General features: G+C 44.1%; 1 protein-coding gene across 1 annotated transcript in view; it reads left to right on the top strand.

Annotated features, from left to right (window-relative positions):
- The first annotated feature begins 855 nt into the window (after positions 1–855).
- Positions 856–17,257, top strand: part of LOC100557520 (probable cation-transporting ATPase 13A5) — a 55,326-nt gene continuing 38,924 nt past the window's right edge. Inside the window, exons 1-11 of the mRNA XM_062976949.1 lie at positions 856–984; positions 2,353–2,526; positions 4,109–4,249; positions 5,031–5,101; positions 5,204–5,284; positions 6,396–6,465; positions 7,550–7,684; positions 8,238–8,310; positions 8,678–8,809; positions 10,397–10,567; positions 13,362–13,519. Of these exons, the coding sequence (XP_062833019.1) occupies positions 919–984; positions 2,353–2,526; positions 4,109–4,249; positions 5,031–5,101; positions 5,204–5,284; positions 6,396–6,465; positions 7,550–7,684; positions 8,238–8,310; positions 8,678–8,809; positions 10,397–10,567; positions 13,362–13,519 (1,272 nt within the window). The 5' untranslated portion in view covers positions 856–918. The remainder of the gene's footprint in view (positions 985–2,352; positions 2,527–4,108; positions 4,250–5,030; positions 5,102–5,203; positions 5,285–6,395; positions 6,466–7,549; positions 7,685–8,237; positions 8,311–8,677; positions 8,810–10,396; positions 10,568–13,361; positions 13,520–17,257) is intronic.

The following is a 17,257-nucleotide window of genomic DNA, read 5'->3' as shown; positions in this document are numbered from 1 at the left end:
AGCTATATATACTAGCTGTGCCCGGCCACGCGTTGCTGTGGCAAAGTGGTGGTGGTATTGGTTTAAAATTGTTGTGTAATTTTTATTTGACGTTATTTGCATTTTTTATTAATTTTATTGTAAGTTATATTTTTATTTATTATATTTTATTATTTTCTTGTATTATTTTTAGTTATTTTTTGTTATTATAGTATTTTATTGTATCAATTTTTTAGTGTTTTTTATTATTTTTTATTGGGTTGCTAGGAGACCAAGTTGGAGGAGCTTAGCCTTCTAACTGGCAGCAATTGGATAAAAGCAATTATTCCTCTCTCTCTAATTAGGACTTTATTTTTCTTTTCTTTTTGTTGTATCAACCTAGAGCCGTGGATGATGGGTTGTGTGGTCAAATTTCGAGGTTGGGGGGCCTGTAGTTTTGTTGTTTTGTGGGTCGCCGTGATGCCATCACTCTTTTATATATATAGATATATACACACACACACATCTACGGAACAAATATTGTTCATAACTTGGGAAACTGCCTGTAGTTGGAAGTGAGCCCAAATCCTGCCAGGTAGGGATATGCAATCCAAGCTCTTCCTTCTTTCTGTACCTTTTCTGAACTTTGATACCTTGACCGGAGCTTGATGGACAGCTTTCTAGAGATGACTGACGCAGGAGACTTTAATGTGGAGTGGAAAAAAAGAGAAACACAGAGAGGGGACTTGCGTAAGGTGAAAACACCCAGGAGGTTCAACTATTGGAACTGGTTTTCTCAGCTTTCAGAACTTTAGATTTCTTTTAAAGCGCAGGGCGGGTCCTGCGAGAGCCTTATAGGCACCTGTCAGCATCATGGGGGGAGCTTATTCACGCCCTGACATCGGGTCTGTTGCAGCAGTGGAGAGAAATCCCTGGATTGAGTGACAGCTGTCAATTCAGATGGGAGGAAAGTTTTCCTTGGATGGCCACCATGCCTTGCTTGGCAAAGGGACCGAGGACGAGATGGTGAGAGGCAACACCAACATGGTCCATTTGGACATGCTCCCATTTTACTGGGCTCCCTTTATGCGTTGCTATGGGTTGCTGTAAGTTTTTCATGCTGCACGGCTATGTCCAGAAGCATGCTCTCCTGACATTTCGCCCACATCTATGGCAGGCATCCTCAGAGGTTGTGAGCATGAGATGATGAGAGGAGGCAGCCACTTGGACAATTTGGAAATAGCTTCATTTGGAAGTCTTCCCACCTAACTGTTCTGCATGTACAGATTGCAGCGCAAGGCACACCTTCTAAATTACCATTACTATGCTTTCATGAGGCCATTGCTTCTTTTTTTAAATTAATTTTTATTATGATTTTCAAGACTTTACAGCGAAAGAGAACAAATTTTTAAAGGAAAGTTAAGAAAAAGGAAGTAGAGTACAATAGCCAAAATTCCCCCCCACCTACCACCCACCAAAAAGAGAAAAAGGGAAAAAATAATAAAAATAATAATAAATAAATAAAAATAATTGTTGACTTCCGTTCCTCTTCCTTTACCCTATAACTATCTAATCTTCGTATATCATAAACTTCTGCAAATGAATTACATTTTCCTCTATCTATATAGGATCCGTCCTTCATACTATTGTTAATTTATTTTTCATCCATCTTTAGATAACTATCAACCATAGTCCAGTCCGTCTTTTTAATTCCCTTTCCATTGCTCTGCTTCATCAGATATGCCAATTTATCCATGTCCTTTATTTCCATGATTTTATCGATCCATTGTATCTTGGATGAGGTCATTGCTTCTTTTGGATGTTTTGCATGTAGACTTAGGTTGCATCTGCAATGTAGAAAATGAGATGGTGAAAGGAGGCACCAAGATGGCCCGCTGTGCTGGCCTCCCTTTATGGGTTGCAATGTGTGTTTAGGAAGGGGTGCATGATGTGCTTTTATAATCTTCATGCAATCGTGGCTTCCTCTTGAGTATTTTGCATGTTGACTTGCTGTGCTGCAAAGAGGTGGCATGGTTCAAATAAAGAAGCAAAGACAGATCACTCAGAACCTTGCAAGGAAGGAGCAAAGCAGCCTGAGCCATATGAGGTTTTATATATTTTAATAGAGTTTAATCTGAATTGTTTTTAATATTAATTATGTTTACTACTGTTTAATATTCATATATTTGTATATTCCAAATTGTATTGTAATGCTTTTAATGATAGCTGCTTTGAGCTCCTTGTGGAGAGAAAAAGTGGTATATAAATAAACATAATAATAATAATAATAATAATAATAATAATAATAATAATAATGCATTATTGTGCATTATGCATTATTTGAAATGCATTATTTGAAATATATGTACATTGATTCCCCCCCCCCCCCCTTAGGAAATATTTGGCTACAGGACCCAGTTCTTCCGGAAGGCCCTTTGCATTGCCGGCTACCTCTTCTCCTGCGGAGCCCTTCTGCTCGTCTTCTACTGGAAGCCGAACTGGGACGTCTGGGCCAACTGCGCTCCCTGCGACCTGGAGGAGGCCGATACCGTATTACTACGGGCAACAGTGAGTTCTTTGGGATCTGCCACTGTGATATGTTCGTAACCATGGATGTTGTAGCTCAGGTGTTGTGACTGCGCCTTCGGGGACTGTGGATGATGGTGGTGGGATCAGGAGAGGAAGGAAAAACCCTCGCGAGGCGGGCTTGTTGGAGGATTTGTACAGAAAAAGGATTAGGGACCTCAATGGGGAGTCTTCTGAAGAAGATTCAGATGGGGAGTTTGTGGAAGAAATGGATGCTGGTGAACAGGTGGTGGCTGAGGAAGTGGGCACTGACTGGGCACGGGCACCGGAGATGTCTGGGGAATTGGGGCCCATGGATACTGCTGAAGCAGATCCCACTTGGTCTACTTGGAGGAGGGAGGATGGATCCTCAGGTGTGCATGGTGTTGGGTGTGGGCAGGATGATTGGGATTCTGATGAACTATTAGGCGCTCCCAGTCCACGAACTCTAGCTGTGTGGAGCTCTGATTCTGATTAAGGATTTGGGACACCTACTCTTTGGGTGTTGGTGTTTGGACACCCAGGGGGAATTGGGATAAAGTGGGAATGTTTGGTCACTTCACTTTGTGTGTGGCAAGGTGTTTGCTGGGTGCCATTGGGATTCCTGTACGTGTTTAAGAAGACTGGACTGGGACTTTGCTTCAGATCTGCTGTTGCCTTCGTTGTTTTGGCTCTTTGTGCCATTTTGTAGACCTTGAACTGATGACTACAACCTCTGGAACATGGACTGGTATTCGACCCTGTTTCTGCCTATGCTCTCTGATTAGTCTACCCATGGCTCTTGACTTCTGGCTTGCTTCCGGACCCTGCTGCTGTCTCCTGTCCTGACCCTGGATCAACCTGACGACGTCTCTTCGGTTTGTCCCTGGATCTTCTGGCATTACCTGCACTCTTGAAGCAGTTTGCTGCTGTTCATGCTAATTCGACATCTTTTTGCACTGCCCCTTTAAATCCCCAAAGCCTGCAACAGTAAAGGCTTGGAGCCATTCCTTCCCTTTTTGCATCAGCTCCAAGTTTGTTTACAGGTTCTTTTGCCCAGTTTCCGTTTCTGTTTAGAGCTTTGTGTTAAAACTGCTAGTTTGTGACTCTTGGGAGTTTTTTTGGAAGTTTCCAAGTCTTTGTTTTGTTTTGGCTACTTTTCCAAGCCAACTTAGTTTGTTTAGAGCTGAATTGAAGCACCTTTTGTTTTATCTGGATTATATGCTTAGATAACCCGGTTTGGTTGCTAAAGCATTCTTTTGATATATTTTTGTTTGGACTGCTTTTAAACACTGAAAGTTAAGTGTTTAAAGCCATCTTTTGTGTTTATGTCTATTTTTTGGGCTATCTCTTGAATAAACTCTGTTTTGCTCTCAAATTGGCGTCTGACTCTTGACATCAGGTGAAATGGGTTCCACTCCATGTTTGTGTCCACCTCCATGAGGAGGGTTCTCATCCATTGTGGGCCTTGCCCATGTGCCTTTTTCCCCGGGAGGTTGCATCCATGGTCCCTGCTCTGTCATTCCTGCTCTAGCAAGAGCATGATGTTCTCTGAAAGCTTCTATACAAAACAATCCACCCCATCTCTCTGCCTTTCTCTCCTGAGGATGAGTTCCAGAGATACAAGAGGAAGAAGGTGATGTCCCTCAACTTGCAGCATCTCCTGGACAGTGAGAAACCAGACCTGCTCTTCAGTGAAGACCAGGATTCTGTCATCTACAGAGCCATCGCCAGGCCTGGATTGAAAGTAAGTGTTCCTTGGAAACAAGGGAGGGAAGGGGTAGAGAAAGTTATATTTCTGTTCCGTCCCATCCTGGGGAGGAGGGAGTGGGTTGTAGAGATGGGTACAGCATATTCCAAGCATCAATATTTTATAGAACTTCGGAATTATTCAGACAAAGTGCACATGATCAACATCTTATGCAAACATAGCAATCCTTATATGACCAGCACAGAATATAACCAGACCTTGTTTGTTGTTTAAGGGGATGTTCTCTGGGTCTGGCACTGGATGGAGCCCTAACCTTTGGTTGTTGGCACATGATGTGGCAGTGACAGCATTTCTAACACTGTACCAATGACAGAGCTCAGCAGCCAACGCAGACAATGAGGAGATGCCAAATATGGTCAGGATATTCAGGCTCACTAAAACAGACCAGCATGCATCAGAATTGCTAATTCTTATTTCATGGCAGGTTTGCACAACCTGTGGCCCTCCATATATTTTGGACTTTGTGAACTAGAATTCCTGTCCATTGGACGAGCTGGCTAAGGCTTCTGGAAGTAGGAGTCTCAAAGACCTGAAGGTTGTGCACCATATTTTATGGCAGCAGTGGAGGCTGTGGCTTTCCTGAGGCTGCACATGACCAAGGGATTCGAAAGCCCACTGAGCCCAGTGACGATTCAGACAACTCCCCACAATGCTTCCTGCTCCATTCACAAACACCCTTTCACTTTACCTTCATTTAAATGATAACTAGGAGGCCTGGCTGCTCCTCATGCCTTTGCCATCTGTGTTGCTCTCACAGGTGAGGTTCATCCAGGTGCAAAAAATCCGCTACGCCTGGGATGTTCCCGGAAAAGCCTTTGTCAGAGTTGGGTGAGTTTGGGGAGAAATTAGGAGTCCCTGCACTGAAATAAACAGAAGGGCCTGTGTCTGAAATATTATTTCACTTCTCTGTCATTTCCCCCCTTTTTCCAGGTCTCTTGAGGACAGCAACACTTGCTATGAGATACACCGGAAATTTGGAGATGGGCTGACCAAGAGACAGCGAGATCTCAGGTAACGTCCACAGTAAAGTCTGGCTGACCAGTTGGCCCAAAGGTTAATGAGGTTTTCCCTGTTGCATTCCTTCTTAAACCTCCTCTTCTGGAAGTGGCTCTGCTGCTGTGCTTTCCAGTAGTAGTAGTAGTAGTAGTAGTAGTTGTTGTTGTTGTTTTCAAGTCATTTCCAATTTAAGGAGAAACCTTTCATGGGGTTTTCTTGGGGGGATGCTGTATTCAGATACAGTCAAGAAGGGGGAAAAGGAGGTGGTGTTAAAGCAAAAGCCTGCTTCTGTATTGCCGTGTGAAAGTACTGATGTTTTGGAATCCAGCAGTCAGGGAGGTGATCTTTCACCTACTAGCAGCAGCCTAGATAAGATGAACCCATCCTAAGGAACAGTTAATTTGGATAAACATTCCCATCTGTCTCTGCGGGGGGAGAGATTCAGGTGCCAAAGATCTGAGAGACTTTGTGTGTGTGAGAGAAGCAGGGGTGCAAGGTCAGAAGAATGCGTTCATGCTTTGCAGTCCTTAAAGTAGAGAGATCTGTATAGGGATTTTATATCTAGCAACGTTGCTTTACCTGGGAGGTTTGCTGGCCTCGTTCTCTGTTCAAGTCTGGGTTTGAGACCCAGGATTCATGTTCATGTTTTGCTCCTGGTTTTAAGCCTTGTACTTTGGATTTATCCTGCCTCCACGCTCCAATTTTAAACCTTGCTATGAGATTCACGCTGTCTGTGGATTATTCTCTGCAAACAGTTTGGCTTGGCTTTTTGCTTATGATTTTTGCCTGTTATTTTAACTCTTGGATTTTATGCTTTATTTACTCCATGGTGTTTTACCCTTTTTATATATGCTTTCTTTATAAACTGCTTTGACTTTTATGTTTGGTTTCTTGGTGGGTGCTGTGAGCAAGGTGAAACCCTGCTGAGGTGCAACAAAGCCCTTGTTTGTTGTTGTCAATGCATTGCCTTCTCATTCGCGCATGGTTTTTGTTAATTTGTTGTGTTTTATGTTTCTTATTGTATTTGCCTGGGCTGTCGCCCCATGTAAGCCACCCCAAGTCCCTTCGGGGAGATGGAGGCGGGGTATAAGAATAAAGATAATTTTTGTCTTTCTCTCTTTCTTAGGAAGTTGGTGTGTGGACCCAACGCCATCGAAATAGAAATCCAGCCCATATGGAAACTGCTATTCAAAGAGGTAACTGAGGAATGCCGCTCTAGTCTCCATGAATTGCCAAAAGGTTCTGAAGAATTTCCAGGCTGCAAAGGAGTCACACTGGCAAAATGGTGTCTGGTGGTGTCACAGCCATTTCAAATTTGAACTTTGTGCTCTGGCAGTATAATTTGGGGTCTTCTAGGTCACTGTTCCCTGACCTAGAGCTCTCCTAGAGTGATGGGAAAATATAGCTAAACCTGGTGAGAAGTTGGATTGTGTCCTTAAAACAGAACAGGAGGAAGGCAGGACATGGCTATAATGTGAATTTGTTGGTCTGTGTTTAATTGTCTGATCGTCTTTGTTGCTTGTGTAAATGTAAATTGGGTTTTATCTTTTGGTTTTTGTTATTTTGTATTTTTATACAGCATTGATTGTTTGCCTCTCTATATGTTGTAAGCTGCCCTGAGTCCCTTCTGGGGAGATAGGGCGGGATAGGAATAAAGTCTCATTCATTCAGTCATGCTTCGTCTACAGTCTCAAGAATGAGGACTCTAAAGATACTTTCTTTAAATATAAATGGACCAAATTCACCAAATAAGAGGAGAAAAGTTTTTCATTATTTACGATTACTGGAAACATTACTATATGTTGTAAGCTGCCCTGAGTCCCCACTGAGAAGATAGACTGGGATAGAAATAAAGTCTCATTCATTCATTCATTCATTCAAGAGAGAAGTTGTCTCTTATTATTCTTTGTCACCAATTGGTCAAAAAGGTGTACATAACCAATGGGAATCAAGCCCTTTTGGATAAGAAGGGAGCATAAATGTAGAATTATAATGGAATATATCTATGTTTGTCTATTATCTATATCTATCTCAGCTACTACTGAAGACACACCTGCATGCACAACTCAGTGTTTGTGGTGCTGCACTCTGTACATGTAAAGGGGCTCCCTCTGTTATGACCTCCTGTATTTTGGGCCTGACTCTTAGGGTCACATTTCAAGGGGTCCCGGGGCTTATATTTGTGTCTCTCCTTGGTCCATGGAGGCAGACTGTGGACCCCCCCCCCAAGCACCCAGGTGCCCCTTACTGATGCCATGGGCTCTGCTTTCTCTTTGTCAGATCCTGAACCCCTTCTACGTCTTCCAAGCCTTCACCCTGACACTCTGGCTCTCCCAGGGGTACTATGAGTTCGCCACTGCCCTCATCATCCTTACCATCATCTCCATCGGGCTCACCGTCTATGACCTTCGGCAGGTACACAGTCTACTCCATTTACACTGCACAGACTCCCCTCCTTTTGAGTCTGAGAATAGTTTAAACTTCAGTCACTGGGATCCAGGGAGGCAAGGGGAATTCTCAGGTTTCCTCATTTTCCATGAGAATGTCAGTGCTTTGAGTCCCCTGGGGAATCTTTGCTGGGAAGCAAACCAGTTGGCCTCCTAAGAGGGTTATAAGGAATGCCTTAATGCACAGTAGCTCTGTAAGACTCAAAGGGGCATTTCCCTGCCTTCTGGAAGTGACTGGAAAAGCCAAGGATCGAGGATTTGTTGGTCTTTTCAGACCCTTCTCGGTTCCGTAATACTCTCTTCTGTACCTGCCATTTGGAGACCTAAAAGCCTTTGCACAAGGAAGCACTAAACCAAGAAGGGAAGGCTGTGGGTGGGCAGACCTTAGCAGCAGAAGGTTTGCTTTGCAGAGTGGGGGCCTGAATTAGTGGCTCCCATGCCCACCTGCTTGAAAAAACCACCACGATGTGACTTCAGACTCTTGTTCAGCGGCTTCACCCGTTCTCTTTTCCTCCTCCCAGCAATCTGTCAAACTGCACAACCTGGTCGAGGAGCACAACAAGGTCCGTGTCACCGCCTGGACCAAACACGAAGGTAGGTGTGGAGCCATCTTGCCCAGCTCTGCCCTCTTCTCCTGCCCCTTTCTGCCCCTCTGAAGGCAGTCATGTCAACTCAAACTCTGCAGAAGCCCATGGAGAGGTCTTCTGGAGGTCCTTCTCTGCTCCTGACTCCTTCTGGGAGCAGGTCAAGACCAGATTTGCCAGAAGCAGAGCCTGATGTCTCCGAATCATAAGAAGACAGTCAAGGCTAGGACACAACTTTTAGATACATCAGTGTGTTCCTTTTTTGGAGTGGCCAAGGCACACACAGAGGTCTAAGGGTAATGGTGGAATGAAGATCACCGAGAGACTCCATGAAGCCTTTCCCAACAAACCTTTCCCGGATTGTGTCTTTTCTTTAGGTGGGCACCAGTCGGAGTCCTGCCACTTGGTCCCGGGAGACATCCTCCTCTTGGAAGGGCAGAAGCTCTCCTTGCCCTGCGATGCCATCCTCCTGGACGGAAGCTGCGTGGTCAACGAAGGCATGCTCACAGGTGTGCAATCACAGTCCATGGCCTTCCTCATGCTCTCCTCTTGCGCCTCTTCCCAAACAGATGCTGCTTCTGGCATCAGGGTTCTTTGGGCCACTCTTTTGAGGAGCTCTTCCTGGGATGTCTTCCTGCCTGGGCTTCAATGTAGAAGATGATGGCAGAAGGAAGGCTGAAGGGGAGGAAGGTGTGAGGCTTCAGCACAAGGTGCTATTGCAGAGGGGCCTTCATTTGCCTTCCTTCAAAAACGGAATTTTATTGAGGACCATTGTCTTCCTTTAGTCCCCAGCCTGTGTTTTCCAAGATCCTATACTGTCTTTTTGAATCTTACCCTTTGCCTCAAAACTATTTTCCCAAAAGGGAGAAGTGATATTTTATTGGCAGTAGCAGAATGAGCCCTCCATCTAGAAACATCCCTAGCAAGACACAAGCCCTTCCATATCTAACACATATCTAAGAACACGTCCTCTTAAGGATCGGTATAGGATGGTATAGGTGTTGAGAATTGATGAGCCGTTAAGCTCTAATCACCCCCTTTATGAGGTAAATTCCCATTAAAATAGCAGAGTAAAATGCAGCAGTGAGACTTACACGGTGTGGGTTTTGGAAGGCCTCTGTGTCTTCAGGAAGGCAAAGGAACACAAAGTTAGCTTTAAAGTTTAAAAGCATTTATTGAGGTAAAAAGAAATCCATTGATGGATAGAAAAGGTTTGGAGCTAATTAACTTATCTAATCTGATCTAATACACATAGACGGATTAAAATAACAAAAATCTAGATAGCTACATCTTGGCTAGTAGAGGGACAAAAGTGTGTCCTCTCTCTGGAACAAAACAGGAAGCAGGAATGGCAACCAACCTCGTGGGTTGCTTCTTCTCTAGGGCCATAAACATTCCAAAAGCCAAATTGGAGAAGTTACGTCAAAGCCCTAGGAGAGATCACATTTCTGAAGCATCAAAGGGTGGGTTGACCTAAACAGGACAGGAAGGAGGAAACTATAGTGAAGCCTAATCAAAGTGTGCATGGAACTGGGGAAGGTGTCCCTAACTCTTTTCTAAGCTTCCTATCTAATCATAGAGACTTAAGCAGTGCAGGATGACATTTTTCCAACAATAGGATGATAAAAACAAGGACAAATAAGCTGAGAGATAGCTTTTATTCTAGAGCTGTGACAATTTTGAACCCTATGGTTTCACACTGATATGTGGCCTTAGGGGCTGTGAAATAGTGATTAGAATGTGTAAGGATGGGTGCTTTGTTTTTGTAATTCTACACATATAATGTGTATTGAGTATAGCATTTAACATCGTTGTACAATATACAATGACAAAGTTATTCTAGTCTCTTATAGCCTCATCTGTTCTACATACAGGAATGTTTTTCTCCTGCATGCCCTTACCTCTGCCTCGTTCCCTTCCTGCCTGTCTCCATTTTGGCATTTCCCTGGGCAGGACCCTATCCTGTTCTAGCCTGCAGAGCCCTGAGCTTTGAAATGCTATGATGCTATGACACAATGGTGCCATGATGGCATGACACATGCTCCAGTGTGCATCCCAGGTGGACTGACCTGAGGGGGATTTGGCTGCCTTTGCAGGTGAGAGTGTCCCGGTGACCAAGACCCCTTTGCCCCAAGCGGACAACGTCCAGCCCTGGAAGAAGCACAGCCTGGAGGACCACCGGCGCCACGTCCTCTTCTGCGGCACAGAGGTCATCCAGACCAGGCCCAGCAGCAAGGGGCCGGCCAGAGCCGTCGTGCTGCAGACAGGTGAGGGGCTTCGCTCCACCATTTGAAGAAAATGTGAGTGATTATGTCTAACCAGGCAGGGACATGGAATAGGTGTCCAACATAATAATGGCAAAGTTCAATGCCAAACATACACATGAAAAACAAATCATAATATCTAAACAATAACATATAACACTACGAATTAAAACTGTGTTAAAACATGAAACATAAACAACATTTAAACATTAAGACATAGAATTAAAACATCTTAGTATATACATTAAAATCACATAATCCAGAACGGTAATCCGAAATCATTCCTGTTGTCAATTGCACATCATTGCACCCGGAGAGGCTCTTCTCTCCTGAAACTGCAAGGTATCTCTTTGCTGGGGCTCGCTGCCATTCCCTTAATTAGCCCCAAAACCTGTCAGGGGGTTTAATCAGCTCCGAACCACCCTGATTTATTGGTGAGCCAGGCCTCTCACCAATCCAACCTCCGTCAGACTGCTTGAGCATCCGGCTAAGCAGCACTGACAAATGACACCACAGTCGGAATTCAGCTGCTCACAGCGGTTCCAAGGCTTTATTTATATACAAACTATATACAAACTACAAAGTCCATCACTCATAGGACTCATGCTTCCCTAGGCAAAGGCAAAGCATGTCCTCTCTCTTTGCCAATCGTCGAAGCTCTTCAGCAGTCAACTCCGACATTCCACAGCAGAATGACGAACGTACTCTGAAACTGGAAGTCTTGACCTATAGGCTAGGCAGGCTATCTCTCAAGCTGGCCTGCCATTAACCCTTGTGCTGCTTGAAAACATACACAGTTGCAAAACTCTAACAGTAAAAACACTTGAATCAACATTTCACCCTTATACCAAAATACACCAACAAAACCTTCAGAGCTTTTTATCCAACCAAACTCTGGAAGCCAAGAAGATCATTCAACAAGTTTAACTGATCAGGTCACCTTGCTGGGTGGAGAGTGCCACATTGAACTGATGTGCAGTTCAGTTCTATAGCCTTACTTTTGAGTATGTGCCAAGTTCAGTGTTCTTTGTTGTGTCTTGTCTGCTTCCTCATTGCATTTCCCCCCCTCCCTGCTTCCTGCTGAGCTCTCTGTTTTGGCTGGTATCTTCCCTTCAAGGCAGTGCTTCTCAACCTGTGGGTCCCTCCCCAGGTGTTTTGTCCTTCAACTCCCAGAAATCTTAACAGCTGGTAAACTGGCTGGGATTTCTGGGAGTTGTAGGCCAAAACACTTGGGGGGGGGGGCACAGGTTGAGAACTACTGCCTCAAGGCCTTCTCTTTCTCTCTACAGTTGTCCTGCATCCTTGCAGGACATAAAGCCCATTGAACTTTCTCTTCTTTTTTGGTTCTCTCATTCCCCACCGATCCACAGCACATACAATCCTTTGTCTGAACTTTATTTTGGCTGGCAATTCAGTTTTCCTCCCTCCAGCCCAGTGGTTCTCAACCTGTGGGTCCTCAGATGTTTTTGGCTTACAACTCCCAGAAATCCCAGCCAGTTTACCAGCTGTTAGGATTTCTGGGAGCTGAAGGTCAAAACATCTGGGGACCCACAGGTTGAGAACCACTGCTCTAGCCCTTCACCTTATCCATGGCCAAGTTGGGGGGAAAGTCCCATCTGCTGGAATTGTACCAACAGAGCAGATCTAAGCAATTTCCCCTGGAATATTATATTTACTTTGCAGACCTTTATGATCCTAAGAACATCTATCAGGCAACTTCAAAGTGGGATGAGAGTAAGTCTGGATGTTGCCAGGCATCAGTACCTCTAACCATTTTGAATTGGAGGAAATCCTAGAATCTGGGCCAGGAACTTTCACATCTCTGAGATCTGGGACCTGCTTCCCACTTCCGAAGGCATTTTCCTTGGTAGATGATGACAAGCAACTTCTTGTCAAGGGAAGCCTGCCTTCTCTCTCATAAATCGGAGAGAGGAGGTTTGTGTTCTCTGCTGGATTCTCTGTGGCTGTCAGTTGACAAAGAGTTTCCAGAAAAGGAATAAATACTTGTAGACAACGGGCACTACTGTCTCGCTGCTGAGGTGGTTTCCAGGAGAAAAAGGCCAAGAATGAGCAGTAGACATGTCCAAAAAATCGTTTTGTATCGTATATCGGAATTATTTCGGATTGTTCTCGCTTTTTGATATGCTTTCCAAGACATTGCCTCACAGTGCAACCAGCAATGTAATTCGAACCATTGTTGGCCCATTCTCTAATTATCTCTTAATGTTTCGTTAATTTTCCCCCCTCCCAAAATTTTTTAAAATATACTTTTTTTAAAAAAATATTTTTTTTTTGTTTCTGCAACCTACCTTGAATGGGAGCTTAGCGCTGCCTAACATGGCTGCCGCTCCCTGGCCAATCCAAAGCTTCCACGATGGATGCAAAGGTGGGGGCTAACACCCTCTGAGTCCAAATGGAAGATTGCCATACAAGCCTGATGTGTAGCCCAGCGAGCCATTCTGGGCTGGGTTTTGCGCGGAGAGGGTGGTGGTCTGGTCTCCGTTGCTGTGAACGGAGAGCAAGCAAGCCTCCTGTCTGGAGGGAGAGGGTGAATAGGATGCCTAATGAGCAGCCCTATTGTTTTCATTTCTCAGTCTGATGTTGTTTGAGATACCATAAAATTAGATGTTAGTCTCACCAGTCCTGTGTTGGGGCTGAAAAAATGGAAAGCCCCTTCTTTCTTACTCTGGTTTTGGAAATCTCAGTCTAGTAGGAGAGATCTACTCCTGCCTACTCGGTCTTTGTCCCCAAAGAGAGCGTCTTCTGTCCTTGATCCCCTTTGACGGTTCTCCCGCAGGTTTCAACACGGCCAAAGGGGACCTGGTGCGGTCCATCCTCTACCCGAAGCCCCTCAACTTCAGGCTCTACAAAGAGGCCTTCTTCTTCATGGGCGGCATGATCTGTGTTGCCTTTGTGGGGCTGATCTATGGTGCTTGTGTGTATGCACACAACAAGGTGGGTTTCAGCAATGGAGTGGTGATGATGCCACAAGTCCATCTGTGGGAGGGGTCCAGGTCTCCTCTTCTGGAATTCAGTTTCAGGCTCTGGAGAAGTCAGGGACTTGGGGTCCTTTCTGTTGTTTGTTCCCTAAAGCAAAGTCTGGCTGTGCGGGTTGCTACCATCCTCATCTTCAATGGAGAAACAGCTTGAGATAGTTGTTAACCTAGGGGTCCCCAAACCTTTTAGACTGGGGGCCAGTTCACAATCCCTCACACCGTCGGGGCGTGGGTGGGGGGTGGACTATAGTTGGCCACCAAATAGTAGTAGTAATAATAATTATAATAATAATAACAACAACAATAACAATAATAATAATAATAATGAGGGTTGGAAGATACTCCTTGGGCCATTTAGTCCAACCCCCTTCTGCCTTTGCGCACCAAAAGCACAAGCAAAGCACCCCTGACAGATGGTCACCCAGCCTCAATGTTAATAACATTTAATAACAACAACAACAACACTTGGGAAGTGTTTGACTTGTGATTTTGTAATCTGAAATCCAGCATATATATCTCGTTTGCTGTGTCATACTATGTCTTTGTGTCAATAATAATAATAATAATAATAATAATAATAATAAGAAGAAGTTTGGTTTGGACAAATGTTCGACAGTGGCATTGAAGAAGGGGAAAATCATTGAAAGTGAGGGCATAAATATGCCTAATGGCCAAACAATAAAGTGTCACCAGCCAGAGGCCTATAAATATCTGGGCATATTACAGCTGGACAACATCAAGCATGAACATGTGAAGACTGTGGTCAGTAAAGAATACACACAAAGGGTCAGAAAAATTCTCAAAAGCAAGCTCAATGGAGGCAACACCATCAAGGCCATAAACACCTGGGCCATGCCTGTCATAAGATATACTGCTGGCATTATAAACTGGACACAGATGGAACTGGACAATTTGGACAGAAAAACAAGAAAACTCATGACCATTCATCACTCACTGCACCCTCGCAGTGATGTTGACCGGCTCTATCTGCCTAGAAGATCAGGGGGCAGAGGACTCTTACAAGTAAAGCAAGCAGTCAAAGAAGAAGAACATGCCCTGGCAGAATATGTCAAGCAAAGTGAAGAACCTGCTTTGATTGAAGTCAAAAATCAGAAACTCCTCAAAGCACAGCAGACAAAAAACCAGTACAAGAAAGCCACACTACAAACTAGAGCTGACAGCTGGCACAACAAAACATTGCATGGAAAGTTCCTTGACAAAATTGACGGAAAAGCTGACAAGGAGAAGACCTGGCTCTGGCTCACGAATGGGACCCTGAAGAAGGAGACAGAAGGCCTGATCCTTGCAGCCCAGGAGCAAGACATCAGGACAAAGGCAATTAAGGCCAAGATTGAAAAATCAGCTGATGACCCAAAATGCAGACTGTGCAAGGAAGCTGACGAAACCATTGATCATCTCCTCAGCTGCTGTAAGAAAATTGCACAGACAGACTACAAACAGAGGCATAACTGTGTGGCCCAAATGATCCATTGGAACTTATGCATCAAGTACCACCTGCCAGCAGCAAAGAACTGGTGGGATCACAAACCAGCAAAGGTCGTGGAAAATGAACACGCAAAGATACTGTGGGACTTCCGAATCCAGACTGACAAAGTTCTGGAACACAACACACCAGATATCACAGTTGTGGAAAAGAACAAGGTTTGGATCACTGATGTCGCCATCCCAGGTGACAGTCGCATTGATGAAAAACAACAGGAAAAACTCAGCCACTATCAGGACCTCAAGATTGAACTTCAAAGACTCTGGCAGAAACCAGTGCAGGTGGTCCCGGTGGTGATGGGCACATTGGGTGCCGTGCCAAAAGATCTCAGCCGGCATTTGGAAACAATAGACATTGACAAAATTACGATCTGCCAACTGCAAAAGGCCACCCTGCTGGGATCTGCACGCATCATCCGAAAATACATCACACAGTCCTAGACACTTGGGAAGTGTTCGACTTGTGGTTTTGTGAAACGAAATCCAGCATGTCTATCTTGTTTGCTGTGTCATACAACATCGTTGTGTCAATAATAATAATAATAATAATAAAGAGGGTTGGTAGGTACCCCTTGGACCGTTTAGTCCAGTGTTTCCCAAACTTATTTGGCCCCCTTTCCAGAAAAAATATTACTCAGCCCCCCCTGGAAATTAATTTTTTAAATTTTTTAAATAGCAATTAAACAGAAAGATATATGTATTAATGTTTCTACCCTTTTTGTAAAATATAGTAAAGAAAGGTGTAAATTAGAAACATTGAAGTTCAAATGCACCTGTGGCCATCACTGCACCCCTGGATCGTTGCAGCGCCCACCAGGGGGCGGTAGCGCCCACTTTGGGAATCACTGGTTTAGTCCAACCCCTTCTGCCTTTGTGCCATAGGGGCCGGGTAAATGGCTCCAATGGGCCGCATGTGGCCTGCGGGCTGTAGTTTGGGGACCCCTGTGTTAACCCTATAAGGGAGCCCTTGCTTTAACTGTGTCAGCCTCTCCACAAACTATTCAAAATAGTGAGAATCTCATCATAGAAAGCCTTGTTACTGGTGGAGACTTCCAAAAACACAACAAGGAAGGGAAGGAAAATGAAGCTGTAAGGGTGTGGAGCTTGACCAATGAAGATTCCCATTTTTTAATGTTATAGACCAGGGGTCCTCAAACTTTTGAAGCAGAGGGCTGGTCCATGATCCTTCAGACTGTTGAGAGGCCGAATTATCATTTGAAAAAAATACAAATTCCCATGCATACTGCACATGTCTTATTTGTAGTGCAACAACAACAACAACAATGAAAGATCAATACAATATTTTAATATGAAAACAATTTTAACCAACAATAAACCTATCAGGATTTCAATGGAAATCCTGCTTCTTAGCAGGGGGTTGGACTAGATGGCCCATGTGGTCTCTTCCAACTCTACTATTCTATGATTCTATGATTCTATGATTTGGAAAGTGTGGGCCTGCTTCTGGCCAATGAGATAGTCAAGTTAATTAGGATTGTTGTTGTTGTTGTGTGCCTTCAAGTCATTTCAGACTTTGGCCAAGCCTAAGTCTAAAATTAATTATTTATTTACTGCATTTATTTACTACATTTATATCCCACCCTTCTCACCCCGAAGGGGACACAGAGCAGCTGTAAGTACATACAATATATTATATTATTAGCATAGCACAATATTAGCATTATATTGAACTATGCCAATATACTATTATATAATATGCAATATAACATATAATTAATACTATTATATGGTATTATTATTAGTATTATATTGTATAACACAATATTATTATCAATATTATATGTATATACAATATATTATATTATTAAAACTGATATAAAATATTATATTATAAAACTGAGGGCGGGGGCCAGGTAAATGACCTTGGAGGGCCGCATCCGGCCCCCGGACCTTAGTTTGGGGACCCCTGTTATAGACAGTCAATCGGGACTTGGAAGACCATGCCTTCCTTTTGAAAGGGATGGTGTCCCAAATGGTTTCTCATTCCAATATGAAGTCCCTATGTCCCCACCTCTCACCCCACGGAGGAGGAGGAGGAGGAGGAGGAGGAGGAGGAGGAGGAGGAGGAGGAGAGGGGGAGGAAGAGGAGAGGGAAGGGCCTTTATTGGACTGAGCCATGCCAGGTAAAGTGCCATCAGACTGTGTTGTTTAACAATGTTGCTACATCTCATGT

Source organism: Anolis carolinensis, chromosome 3, assembly GCF_035594765.1.
Source record: "Anolis carolinensis isolate JA03-04 chromosome 3, rAnoCar3.1.pri, whole genome shotgun sequence".
Lineage (NCBI taxonomy): Eukaryota > Metazoa > Chordata > Lepidosauria > Squamata > Dactyloidae > Anolis > Anolis carolinensis.
The sequence above is the reverse complement of the archived record's forward strand: the minus strand, read 5'-3'. Positions and strand labels throughout refer to the sequence as shown.